Source organism: Vigna umbellata, chromosome 10 (genome assembly GCF_029865625.1).
Source record: "Vigna umbellata cultivar VRB3 chromosome 10, Vumbellata_1.0, whole genome shotgun sequence".
NCBI classification, from domain to species: Eukaryota; Viridiplantae; Streptophyta; class Magnoliopsida; order Fabales; family Fabaceae; genus Vigna; species Vigna umbellata.
This window is the reverse complement of record NC_142174.1, coordinates 16,269,496-16,282,257: the sequence shown is the minus strand read 5'-3', so window position 1 is coordinate 16,282,257 and position 12,762 is coordinate 16,269,496. Positions and strand designations below refer to the sequence as shown.

The window sequence follows — 12,762 nt, the reverse complement described above, 5'->3', positions numbered from 1 at the left end:
TAAGCAATTATTCTCTAATGAAGGATTAATGCAGTGTTTGTTTCACTTTGGTGTTGGAGGGTTGAAGTTCAACAGGTACCGTTTTTCTTCCTTCCTCATTTCCAACGGATGTTTTTCGAACAAAAGAAAATTCAAATTTTTTATCGGCATTCAAATTTTAGTTGAGAGAAAATATCTCACATTGTTCACTAAACTGATTCAAAATCTCCAATTTTGGTCTTCTTCTCAGTAATTTGTTTAACGAGGGATCATCAGCACTCAAGAAAAAGGTAACAACATTAGTTTCCTCAGGGTCCCTATTCTTCTATTCCTTCAAAGTTTTAATCACTCTGAAACTGCAAGGGTAGTTCTTTTGCCACTCTGAAATTGCATGGGAGGATTTCCTGATCATACTTTTCCTTTTGAAGTAAAGTAAAACGTCTCCGAACCACGTTTCTCTATGCGTGGCACAATAAAGAATCAATTTTGATGTTCCATTCTTTCCTTTTCTTTTGTGCTTTGGTTCTCATCTATTGCTTCGATTGTCATTTTACCGTCGTTAACTGTGTTTTCTTTCATGTAGGTCATTTGGAGCGTTTGTTTCATTGCAAAATCTTTCGTCCATTGAGAAATTTCACTCATTTCTTGAATTTGTGCAAAAGGGTATGCTTCACTTTCTTCTCATGAAAACCCATAAACGTTTCGTTTTCTTGCTTTGTACCTGATCAGTTCTCTCTCTGTTTTGGATCATGTTTTGTGGGTTTCGCAGGTGGGATTTTGCAAAACTTTGCAAAGATGAATGATTTGATGACAAAATCGTTCCTAAGTTATGTGGAACTTAAGAAACAGGCACAGAAGGACCGTGAAGGCGATCTTGACATTGAGGCAGGGAAACTCTACCCCACGGAAGACCGCAACCTCTCTCAGTTCTTTCAAGAAGTTGAAGCAATCAAGGTTGAAATGGAAGAGATCACCAATCTCTTATTTGATCTTCAGCAACTCAATGAAGAGGCAAAGTGCACCCACAGTGCCAAAGTGCTTCGAGGCCTAAGGGACCGGATGGAGTCTGACATGGTTGCCGTGCTTCGCAAGGCACGGATTATCAAGGAAAAGCTTGAGGTTCTTGACAAATCCAACATGGTCAACCATAGTTTGTCAGATTCCTACAAAGAGGGGAGCTCAATTTACAGGACCAGAATGTCTGTCACAAATGGTTTGAGGGTCAAGCTTAGGGCCATGATGAATGATTTTCAGTCATTGAGAGACCAAATTTTATCTGATCACAAGGAAGATTTGAAGAGAAGGTACTATACAGCAACGGGTGAGGTTCCCACTGAAGAGGTCATGGAGAAGATGGTTTCTGGGAGTCTCAAAGTGGAGTTTTTGGCTGGGAAAACGGATGCAGAATTGGACACTCAGGTTAGGCATGAGGCTGTAATGGATATCCAGAGGAGTTTGAATAAGCTTCACCAGGTTTTTCTTGATATGGCTGTTCTGGTTGAGACACAGGGAGAAAGCGTGGATAACATTGAGGATAATGTGGCCAATGCGGGTAACTTCATCCATGGTGGAACCAATAGTCTCTACTATGCCAACCAAATGAAGAAGAAGAACAGAAAGTGGGTCTGTTGGGTTTTCGCTGTGGGGCTGATTATACTACTCGTATGCATCGTTGCAATGTTGTCTTCTTGACTAGTGCAATTGACAAGGAGATTGGTTTGGAGTTTTGAGACTGTAAAGCTACTTTCATTTTACAGTTCAGTGGTTCTTGTGTTGTTGAAAACAGTTATGTTGATTGATTCAAACTTGTTCATGAGAACAAAAATTTACCTAATAGAATTGATTGGTAATATTCGAGTTACTTTTTCTTTTTGGTCTTTGGTTTTGAACATTAGCGAAGTTAGTTTGTTCTTCATTTGGGTTTCAGTGATTTTCCCCTCGGTAATAACCTTAAAGAAAGAGGCCTAAAAATAAAAATGGCATCGCCAAATAGCCAGTTCCATTCGTAATTTTCAAAAGCTGTCTAGTAATAACTGGTCAATGTTGAAACGACAACGTAGGTGGAAAAAGCCAAAGGAAGGCGATTTTATTCTTTCTATCTTATCCCAAACTAGTGAGAATAAATTATAGCCACTCATTTTGCGCAATGTCCACTATTTTTTTCTCCAAATTACTTCAACTTCTCTTCGGAGGATAACTCGATTTCTTTGCACTTCGACGGTGGCTATGCTGCTCGTTTCTCCAAATGCGGAGCAGACCCAGGCCTTATTGGAGAGATGTTCAAATATAAAAGAACTAATGCAGATTCATGGCCAATTGTTGAAAAAAGGCACTATCAGGAATCATTTAACAGTACACAGGCTCTTGGCTTCGTATGCAAGAATAGAGTTGGGTGACTTAGCCTACACTCGTATGATTTTTGACAGAATAAGTTTACCTAATACTGTCATATGGAACGCCATGATCAGAGCATACTCAAATAGTAATGACCCAGAAGCAGCGCTTCTTTTGTACCATCAGATGCTTCACCATTCGGTACCTCACAATTCTTACACTTTCCCTTTCCTTCTGAAAGCATGTTCTGCCCTTTCAGCCTTTGAAGAAATCATGCAAATCCACGCTCACATTATCAAAAGGGGTTTCGCTTCGGAGGTTTATGCCGCAAACTCTCTCCTTCGTGTGTATGCAATTTCGGGCAACATCCATTTTGCACACGTTCTATTCAATCAGCTTCCCTCACCGGATATTGTTTCTTGGAACACAATGATTGATGGGTACATAAAATTTGGAAACGTAGATATGGCCTACAAGATTTTTAACGCGATGCCTGCGAAGAATGTCATCTCTTGGACAACCATGATTGTTGGGTTTGTTAGGGCGGGCAGGCACAAAGAAGCTTTGTCACTTCTTCCGCAAATGCTGGCTGCTGGCATCAAACCTGATAGTATAACTCTCAGTTGCTCTCTTTCAGCATGTGCAGGCCTAGGTGCATTGGAGCAAGGCGAGTGGATTCACACCTATATTGAAAAAAACGAAATAAAAATAGATCAAATTTTGGGTTGTGTTCTTATAGATATGTATGTTAAATGTGGTGAAATGGAAAAAGCCCTACTAGTGTTCAGTAAGTTGGATAAGAAATGTGTCTGTGCTTGGACAGCAATAATTGGTGGCTTTGCAATCCATGGAAAGGGTAGAGAAGCTCTAGATTGGTTTACCCAAATGCAGTTAGAAGGAACTAAGCCAAATTCGATCACTTTTACCGCAATTCTGACTGCATGTAGCCATGCAGGACTCACTAAAGAAGGAAAGTCCCTGTTTGAGAGCATGAGTTCTGTTTACAATATTAAACCCACTGCCGAGCATTATGGATGCATGGTGGATCTTTTGGGTCGTGCAGGGTTGTTGAAAGAGGCAAGGAAGTTCATAGAGTTCATGCCCATAAAGCCAACTGCTGCAATATGGGGAGCACTGCTCAATGCTTGCCAACAGCACAAACATTTTGAGCTTGGTAAAGAGATTGGCGAAATTCTGATCAAGTTGGACCCTGATCATAGTGGTCGGTATATTCATTTGGCAAGCATATATGCTGCAGCCGGAGAATGGAACCAAGCAGTCAGAGTGAGAAGCCAGATCAAACATAGGGGACTGCTAAATCATCCAGGATGCAGTAGCATCACCCTGAATGGGGTTGTGCACGAGTTCTTTGCTGGGGGTGGATCCCACCCACGAGACCAAGAGATATATGACATGCCTAATCATCTTGCAAATAGATATGTTAACTATTGATGAAAAGATTGAGAGGAGAGTGAAATGAAAAATGGTTCTCAATGCCTGTTGAGATTAATGAAAATGAAAAAAATATAGTTCTCCCGTGTCTATAGAAGGAAGAGAAAATTATTATTTCCTTTTTGTTGTTACAATAATAATAATGTTATGAATGTAATGAGATTTAGACAAGGTTTATCTCATACATTATGCTTACTAGTAGTGGCATAGAAAATTATTTATACAGCAGATACATACTTTTGGCCTATCAAATTAAAAAAATAACCGATGATGTAGAAGCACATTTACAATTCAAGCTGTGCTAAGGTGCTGCACAGCTGTCCAAGTCTGTTCTGGCTCTAGCTGGACACTTCCAATCTGAAGCAATTAGTAGTAGTAAATATAATATTCAGAAGAATCAATAGAGAAGGTTTTAGCAATTAGAATACTGTGTTACTGCAGGATGTCCAAGAGGATGTCAAAAAGCCACTAGTGTCTACTTAAATTCAATAGCCATCATGTCAAAATTGTGGTCATGAAAACATGCTCCGCCAAGCGGAGAATATCTTTAATGCTTTTGTAAAATGTTTTGTAAAGTCATTACCTTAGCATTTTCGACACAAACAAAATCTTTATAACATGCCTCCATTTGAAGATAAGGATTCCACAACACAGCATCTGACCAACTGCATGTGTAAGAGGCAAAATAAGTAGAGCAAGTGAATTGGGCAAACCAAATAATTAATAGAAGTTTAAAATTACATACTTTGTGTTCTTGATAGATATTAGATCACCCAAACCATTGTCAAGTTGCAACTCACTGGAAGCATCAAGGTAAACACAATCTACAAATCCAGGGAAAGTAACCACATCCCTGCATTATGAAGATTCCACATTATTCAATGAAATTTTGGTTTTACGTGAATTAGATTGAGTCAAATATATACCTTTACAATAGATAAAGATGAAGAATGACAAAAAAATAAAAACTCAAATGCACGGGAGATATGTTGGCCACCAAATGAATGCAATGTTTCGGACTTCTAGTTTAAATTTAGGCAAAATGAATAAAGGTGGATTTTGAGTAATAGTTGACATATATAAAGAACAAAGCGTATGCACAACAAGAAAATGCATGTCAACATATGTATAGCTTGGTAAAGTTCATTGGAAATGCTTTAAAAGTTACTTAGCATAGTTTGTTATCTAACCCTTGGACTAAACGAAAGCAAACTTCAGTAACTGCCATTTTCTTTATCCATCCCAATTAATTATTGTTTTATATCTATTTAAGAATCCCCTGACAAAAGTATCATACATACCTCTCTTCCCTACCCTCCACCGGATTTTTAGGATCTGGATCTTTGTTCAAAGTTTTGCTACCTTTCAACCCCTTTACTGATGCATCACTAGCAGAAGCCTGCAAGACAACACAAAATTATTACTTCTACAAGTTCAAGAAGCAAGTGTAAGCAATAGAGTCGAGTTAAAAAATTGTGCATTAGATTAGATCAAAATGATTTAAATAACACTGAAAGGTAAATGTTTGTAAACGGATTGGATGTTTAGTTTCAGTTAAGATCTTCAGTAAACCCAATACCAAATGTCAAAGAACAGAAAAACACTGTTTAGGTTATTCCATGGTGTGATTATCCAAATTTCCGACCCCAATCACTTACTCGAAAATAAGTATGCAAGGCGGTACTAAATGAGAATGCTTTACTGTCTGTATTTTTAACTGTTAGTTCGGTTGAAAGACTTTTAGCATTTAGTGTGACCTGCACAAAAGGAAGCAAACAATTGCGTCATCATTAGGTAGAAGAACATGACAGATGTTAGCGCAAGTAGCCTAATACTATTACAATGGCTCTTCTATAGTGACAGTACTTCAGAGGATAAAGTGCAATTATACTTGTTCACTGAAAAAACAACAGTTGGAATTCAGTAAAATACATGTATGTGCATAATAAACTATGAAGTTTCAATCTCAACTGTACAGTTTATCCTCGAAAGTGAAAACCTCATTTTGGAGAACATAATATGTAGTATTACAAAGATGAATTGTGGTTGAAAAAAAATAAGCCATTAACCTTGAATAAAGCATGGAAGCTGAAATCCCACATAGCACGACTATAAGGAGAATCCTTCAGTTCCATAGTTACAACAGGACTTCCTTCTGCGTTCTCAGAATCAACAAGAGTCCAATCCACATTCCGTGCAAACCCATGCTGTTGAATACTCAACCAAGCAAATGTTTTAAATGAAAGCATTGGTATACAGTGGAAAAGAAGAACATTACAATCATAAACCACTCATGAATTGGAATTTTACTAAAGGGAAGCAAGTTCTATTAGCTAAAAGAAGAAAAAATTACCAGAGTAACCCAACAGTCAACTACTCACACTGTGACCTATAAGCCAGGACCGAGAGGTCCATTACCTCTATTTCCCAGCCTTTTTGTATTTTAATGTAGCAGATATAACATGAAAAAAGATATGAACTGCAGAAAATGGATGGCATTGAGTAATTGACTAAATAAGTACGCATACCTGCTGAATTGGACCGGGACCAAACTGTGGAAAACAATGCGGAACGCCTCCACTGCCCAAATATAAAATTCATCAGTGCTGGGTCCAAAATGAGCGTAAATTAGAACAGCAAAAAACTAAACTATATGATTGGCACAATCTACGGAGAGATTCTTAAGAGAGTAATTGAGCATTTGAAGTAAAGAGAAAAGGGGTTTGTAGGAGAAGAACCTAACCTTATCGGTTTCTTCCCGTTGAAAACAGCGTCAGGGCGAACAAAGAGGAGGTCCTTGCCACTGGGAACTTTCCAAGAGGTAATGCACCCTCCGTAGAGGTATATCTCAGCTTCACTGCACACACTCCACAGATTGATTCACCGTTGCATTAAAGCTCGTGTAAAGGCCAAGAGTGAAACGAAAATCGGTTGTAGAAAACTACGCACCTACCAGCCGGAGAAGAGAGCACAAGCTTGGGCAAATTCCCCTCTCCCTCTGTCAGTCGCACTCCCAAAGATGCACCTTTTTGATTGCTCAAGCTTGCAAACGCCATTCCACCACGCCTTTTACCAGATGCAAAGTTTATCAATTTGAAACTACCGAAGAATTTTTACGTTAGCATAGAAATTTAAATTTAGATTAACCTGTTAATTTGGCAACGATTGGGGAAGGTGGGATTGTTGACGCTCAATGCCATGGAAACCACCGCCATTTGTTTTCCTGCTTTCACTCTCGCTCACACTCACAAAAATTATAATTCTACTTTTCATTTTAGTTCACGAATATTGATTTACACCCCGAACCGGCCCAAAACCAATGGTGGGCCGAACATATTGAGCCCATGAAGGAATAGGAAAATCCAGTGGAAATGTGTTTGGGACAAGAAATGTGAAGAGAAAGAAATGTGGCGATCACTGGAGTTGTTGGGGAAGGTGAAAGCGAAAGCGGTTAGTGGGGTCCAGTTGAAATGGATGAGCACGGTGATGTGTTTGGGTGATGGTAGCCAAGGAGCCGTTGGATCTCCGGTGGGTCTGGGACTCCACGCATATGAACCCACCCCTGTTGCTACTCTTCCTTCCGACATCGTTAGCGTCCACGCCGGACACTACCATTCCCTGGCCCTCACTTCCCACGGCCATCTCTGGGCCTGGGGCCGAAACAACGAGGCCCAACTCGGCCGCGGCCCATCCTCCAGGTAAGTAAAGTAGAGTAGAGTAAAATAAAGTGAGTCCAGTTTTGTTGGTTATTTTGAGAAGCAGCTTTTTTATGGTATTTGCTAGAGAATCATGGCATGAGCCAGAGAGAGTGAAGGGGTTAGAGAGTGTGAAAGTGTGTGCTGCTTTTGCTTCGGGTGTTGTTTCCGCCGCCGTTGGGGATGACGGTTCGGTGTGGGTGTGGGGGAAGTCCAAACGCGGTCAACTTGGGCTTGGTGAAAATATCACCAATGCTCTTGTGCCTACCAAAGTTGAAGCACTTTCTGGAGAGAACGTCTCAAAGGTATTGTTTTTCCACTTCATTCCCTGCTCCCATTCGTAACCAGCTTAACTTGTCTCTTCAATTGTTTCTTTGGTTGAATTTGGACAGATCTCGTTTGGATGGGGGCATGCTCTCGCTCGTACTTCGGATGGCAAGTTGTTTGGATGGGGTTATTCTGCGGACGGTAGGATAGGCAAAATGGGTAATCGCTTTGAGACATCTCCGTTGGAATCCACGTTTCGGAATAACTCACAACTCTCTAGTTCAGACCTCAAAGATGCTGAAAACAGAGTCTTGCAAGGAATGGAACAGGAGAATGACATACCAATAGTGTGGGAGCCCCGCTTGGTTGAAGAATTACGCGGTGTTCATGTTGTCGACATTGCGTGTGGCCTTGATCATTCTCTAGTTCTTTGCCGTATGTAACACACAACAGTCAATGCACACCTCATTCATTCTCGTAACAATTTATAAGATGCATGTGCTTTGTCCTTGAGTTTTTACTGTCTTATATCAGGTGACGGTATGCTCTTGAGCTGTGGGAGCAACGTTTATGGCCAGTTGGGTCGAGCTGAAGCAGATTTGGGAATTTTTCCCGTTGACATGAGCTTCACTCCCATTTTTATTGCAGCAGGGCTTGGGCATTCATTGGCAATATGTCAGCTAGGTGAATCGGATGGTAGTGTGGGGACTACAAACATTGCTTCGTGGGGATGGAACCTTAGTTCTCAGCTTGGGAGGCTCGGGGATGGGAAAGTACCCTCTTTCATTGATGCATTGAATGGGGAAAACCCTGTCTCGGTTTCGGCTGGGCGTGCACATTCCCTTGCTCTCACGTCCAAAGGGGAATTGTGGTTATGGGGCTCTGGTAAAAGCGGCAGACTTGGATTGGCTACTTCTGCTGACCAAGTGGAGCCATTTTGCCTTGATTCTTTGGAGGGTTTTCAAATTTTACAGGCCGTGGCGGGGTTTGATCATAATCTGATTCTAGTTGCTGGCTGATTTGGCTTCAGCATATACCTTGACGTTAGCCCCAGACCCAGAAAATTAAATTTGGGGAAAAAGGAAAAACAGCGAATAGTCTTCTATGCTGGAACTTGTAGATGGACTGGTGAGTGTAGTCTATAAATAAAAATCTAAGCACTCTGTTGGTCCAATGTCAAATGTAGTTTTTCTTTCTTTCTTTTGGACTTGTTTTATGTCCTGTAATCTAAACACTCTGTTGTGCAATTTCATGGAAACAACCGAGACTGGTATAATTTTCTTGACGGTAGTTTATCTGTATGAAGTGCATTAAATCATGTATAAAGGTGACAGGAAGATTATGACGAGATTAATTTAATAGGGGTCTTTGTTTTTCGGTGGTCTAGATCGTGAAGTCAATTGTTGCAGACAGTTTTGGTACAAATAGCTTAGGGAAATTTTAACTTTTTAGAGATGCGAGAAATGAAGAAGCAATACTGAAAACAAAATAGGACACATTTATTCTTTTTTTGAAATTTAATTGAAAGAATTCCTAAAAATCACTCCTCACTATTGCTCCTGCTCTTTCTATAGCACACAATTTAAAACCTTCTGCAACTTTCACAGCAAGGTTGAGCAGAAAGACACAATAAAAGTAAAAATATTGAAAAGTGTTTTATTGAATTTAACTTTGGGTATATTTCCGTGGATGGTTAGCATGTTGGTAGGTCCTTCGGTGGAAGCCGAACAGATTGATCTTGTCCTGGTCCATTTTCCACAACAAAAGCCGTTTTCAACCCCCAACCAGTGTGCAGCTCCAAATGACAATGCATGAACCAAACACCTACAGTACAGAAGAACATAACATCAATCATACATAATATACCTGTTAAATATCAGACAGCACCAGAAATGCTTAGATTGTTCAACACTTGAATGTTATAGAAGTTTAGGACAACTTCACGAGACAGACGTACCTGGATTATCTGCCCGAAAACGAATTGCAGTCCAACCGCCCGTAGGAACCCCAACTGTGTTCCTCTCAATAGGATCTACCAAGTTGTACATGGCAGGGTCTTTAGCAGGATCGAAGTTACCAACCCCGGTTCCAACAACAAAGAAGTTATAACCGTGAAGATGGAATGGATGTGACTCAACACTGAGAAGATTGGTGTCCTGCAAAACTAGCTCCACCGTGGAATTGAAAGCAATCTTACTAACTCTTGTGCCAGTTAACGTGGCGAGATTGGCGGTTAGTGGCGCACCAGTATAGTTGAAAGGGGTAGGAGGGTGGTCAGGGAAATCAGTTCTGAAAACCCCCTTGATATTGAAGTAGTGAGCTTGGAGAAGGGCAGTTTGGGGCATCACAAAAGATACATTGTTTAGTGAAGCAAGTATCCGAGTCCCATTGAGGCATGAGGGGCAAGAATTCTGGCCTAAACCGATAGTGTAGAAAAGATTTCTATCAACTTTAAGGGGAACATTAGCAGGATACTGGGCAGAGTTCAGGCTCCTTAGTTTCTTGTTGTAACTCAAAGCAAAACTTGTGTCATTGCTAGCCGGCAACTGTGGAAGGATGGGGAGGACCGTGTTTGGGATGCCTTTGTATTGGAGTATTGCTGTGGCAGTTTTGTTGTCAACTGGAATTGGAGCATCCATAAAGGCCTTGGTGGCCATGAAGTATCTACCTGCAACTTGGTTAGCTTGGACCAGAACGTTTGTGGTTTGGCCAGGTGCAATTAGTATAGCTTGAGTGGTGAAGGGTTTGGTATAAACGGCGTCAACTTCCACTACCGTCAAAGTGTGACCGGCAATGGCAAAGAAAAGCTCGTCATTTAGGGCAGCATTGATGATTCTCAAAAGGTAAGTCTTCCCTTGTTCTACTTCCATTGCAAATGTGTCTGAAAAATCGAAACAAACTGTAGTCAGTACAAAGTTTTCACTCTTTCCAAACCTCAACCAAGTAGCTAAATATTTTCCTTACGCTTCTCAGAACACGGGAATAGTGGTCCTGGCTTCCCATTGATCGTATGTGCATCTGACATATTTGGTGGCAACCCCATTTGGTTCCCTTGATTTTCAATCTCTTCCACATCATTGTTCCACCATTCACCTATTGCATGCACACACAGTTAGTTATAGGAAATTTCTTACCCTGCTATTCTTCCAATATTAAGATACAATGACATTCAAACTGACCCAGGAGAATTTCAAATTCTCTGTCTGGCTGTGGGAAAGGAAATGGTGTTCCAGGTGTAGGCATAATCACTATTGCACCATACACAGTGGCCCTCAGCCATAGAATGTGTGCATGCCACCATAGTGTTCCTCTTTGACCAGTAACATTGAAATCGTAAGTATAGCTTCTTCCTGACTGTATTGGGCACTGTGTGATATAAGCTGGTCCATCCGCCCAACCATTACGATATTGTTTAAGTCCATGCCTATAATAAGCAATAAAGTTGTAAATTGTGAGAGAAATAAGAAATTAACGTATACACATATACATGCTTGTATCAAAACCTTCACCTATGTTTCTTATATATATAGCACAATTGGCTTACCAGTGAATCGACATGTTGTATTGTGCATGATTAGTAACATTGATCAGCACTCTATCTCCTTCATTGACATATATAGTTGGCCCTGGGAACCTCCCATTTACCGTTACAATGGGCTTTGAATGACACAGTCGACTCACATTCGCCACTTGAATCTGTAGAAAACAGAAAATGCTATCAAGCGAACCATGCATAAGCATGTTGATTATGATATCAATATAACTTAACTCACATCAAACTGGTATTTCTTTACGGAAGCTTCAGAGGAAGAAGACATTAAGCCAACAAATACAAAGAAGAAAAAGGTTAAGACAGACATGGAACACCCCAAGCTCGCCATTCTGTCTTTTGTGTCCAAGTTCTATACCGATATCTTGGCGCTTGTTGAGATGCAGGAAGTGTTGCATGTGCTGGGGTATTTATGAATGGGAAGAAGGTAAGATATGGGCTATCAGTTTGTTGCATTAAGAATTATCAACACCATAGGCTGATTAGGTAGCACTTTTAAGTTTGTATGAGCTGTGAGTAAAAACTTGTAAACGAAATATGACAAATTGTAAAGGCCTTGACTTCCGTATAGGCTGAGTTTCTATGGATCAGTATATAGAGATGATATTACTTTATACTACACGTTTTCAAAATTTGAACTGAAAATGATAGGTAGATGAAATCCAACCCAGTAATCTACCTCAATATACTCTTCTGCCTACAGGCTTTGTCGTTAAGGAGAAGTAATGGCTTAAAGCCAAAGGGTGAATGCTAATGCTAGAAATTAATTCCTTGTGTCACTCAAGTGGAAGAAAGTTCCTTTGCCACTTATTTTAGTTATTGCTGCGATTCCATTATAGTTAAATCTCACTATTTTAAGATGTAGCAACTTTTAAGAAAAGAAATGTAACGACCATGGACTATATCAGTTTATCTCAATTTCTTCTGTAAGAACCTATTGAACCCACGAGGCTATTTGAGAAGCTTTAAAAGCGGTGGATGAGTTTTGAAGGTCACGACACAACAATACCACTATGTTTTCAATAATCAAAATAGCTTATTTGATTTCAACTAATTTAGAAATACAAATTCCAGATTTTGACCATGGGAGTAACAACAATAGAATTCTTTTGTCACGTCAATTTTAGACCTTTATTTATCTTTTTCCATCTTATCATTTTTTCCCTCGTCTGGTCTCTTTCTTTCTGAAGTATATTGATCCCTGGCTGTTCGAGAAAACATCTTTTTGGAGACAAGTCATATGTAGCTTTATGCTTCAGCTACCAAACCTGAAAACAATTTATTTGTTTAGGCTTATAATTAAGAGAGAAATTATTACATGCTTCAAGGTAGTTCTGATAATATAATATCAAGTTCTCAAATTATAGTTTTATGTAATGTTTTTTTTATTCATAGGTGAATTAAATATTTCATATTAGTCATAAATTGTCATATAATTAACCTGCCATCAACCTAATTTGTTTTTATTGCTTGGAAAATGCGGTT

General features: G+C 39.8%; 5 protein-coding genes across 6 annotated transcripts; 3 read left to right on the top strand and 2 right to left on the bottom strand.

Annotated features, from left to right (window-relative positions):
* Positions 1 to 467: 467 nt before the first annotated feature.
* Positions 468 to 1,899, top strand: LOC148192042 (syntaxin-112-like). Its single transcript, XM_088100341.1, has 2 exons — positions 468 to 642; positions 749 to 1,899. Exon 2 carries the CDS (start codon positions 775 to 777, stop codon positions 1,669 to 1,671), a length of 897 nt encoding a protein of 298 aa, XP_087956467.1. The 5' UTR covers positions 468 to 642; positions 749 to 774; the 3' UTR covers positions 1,672 to 1,899.
* Positions 1,900 to 1,967: 68 nt separating this feature from the next.
* LOC124830895 (pentatricopeptide repeat-containing protein At5g66520) lies at positions 1,968 to 3,936 on the top strand. The gene has a single exon (XM_047304758.2). It carries the CDS (start codon positions 2,206 to 2,208, stop codon positions 3,763 to 3,765), a length of 1,560 nt encoding a protein of 519 aa, XP_047160714.1. The 5' UTR covers positions 1,968 to 2,205; the 3' UTR covers positions 3,766 to 3,936.
* On the bottom strand, positions 3,858 to 7,066 carry LOC124830897 (putative glucose-6-phosphate 1-epimerase). 2 transcript variants are annotated; one of them, XM_088100340.1, is made up of 10 exons: positions 6,913 to 7,066; positions 6,715 to 6,831; positions 6,509 to 6,631; positions 6,294 to 6,345; positions 5,835 to 5,972; positions 5,424 to 5,522; positions 5,067 to 5,164; positions 4,511 to 4,618; positions 4,349 to 4,430; positions 3,858 to 4,122 (listed from the first exon to the last, which is right to left on the bottom strand). In XM_088100340.1, exons 1-10 carry the CDS (start codon positions 6,978 to 6,980, stop codon positions 4,057 to 4,059), a joined length of 951 nt encoding a protein of 316 aa, XP_087956466.1. In that variant the 5' UTR covers positions 6,981 to 7,066; the 3' UTR covers positions 3,858 to 4,056. The 2 variants fall into 2 exon arrangements, with proteins under 2 accessions (XP_087956466.1, XP_047160717.1); XM_047304761.2 differs by having other exon boundaries at positions 6,509 to 6,622; positions 6,913 to 7,065.
* Positions 7,067 to 7,130: 64 nt separating this feature from the next.
* LOC124830896 (ultraviolet-B receptor UVR8) lies at positions 7,131 to 9,028 on the top strand. The gene is made up of 4 exons (XM_047304759.2): positions 7,131 to 7,463; positions 7,549 to 7,765; positions 7,853 to 8,162; positions 8,262 to 9,028. Exons 1-4 carry the CDS (start codon positions 7,171 to 7,173, stop codon positions 8,744 to 8,746), a joined length of 1,305 nt encoding a protein of 434 aa, XP_047160715.1. The 5' UTR covers positions 7,131 to 7,170; the 3' UTR covers positions 8,747 to 9,028.
* Positions 9,029 to 9,205: 177 nt separating this feature from the next.
* LOC124830894 (laccase-11-like) lies at positions 9,206 to 11,843 on the bottom strand. The gene is made up of 6 exons (XM_047304757.2): positions 11,501 to 11,843; positions 11,272 to 11,423; positions 10,907 to 11,151; positions 10,692 to 10,820; positions 9,685 to 10,608; positions 9,206 to 9,551 (listed from the first exon to the last, which is right to left on the bottom strand). Exons 1-6 carry the CDS (start codon positions 11,606 to 11,608, stop codon positions 9,421 to 9,423), a joined length of 1,689 nt encoding a protein of 562 aa, XP_047160713.1. The 5' UTR covers positions 11,609 to 11,843; the 3' UTR covers positions 9,206 to 9,420.
* Between the last annotated feature and the right edge of the window lie 919 nt (positions 11,844 to 12,762).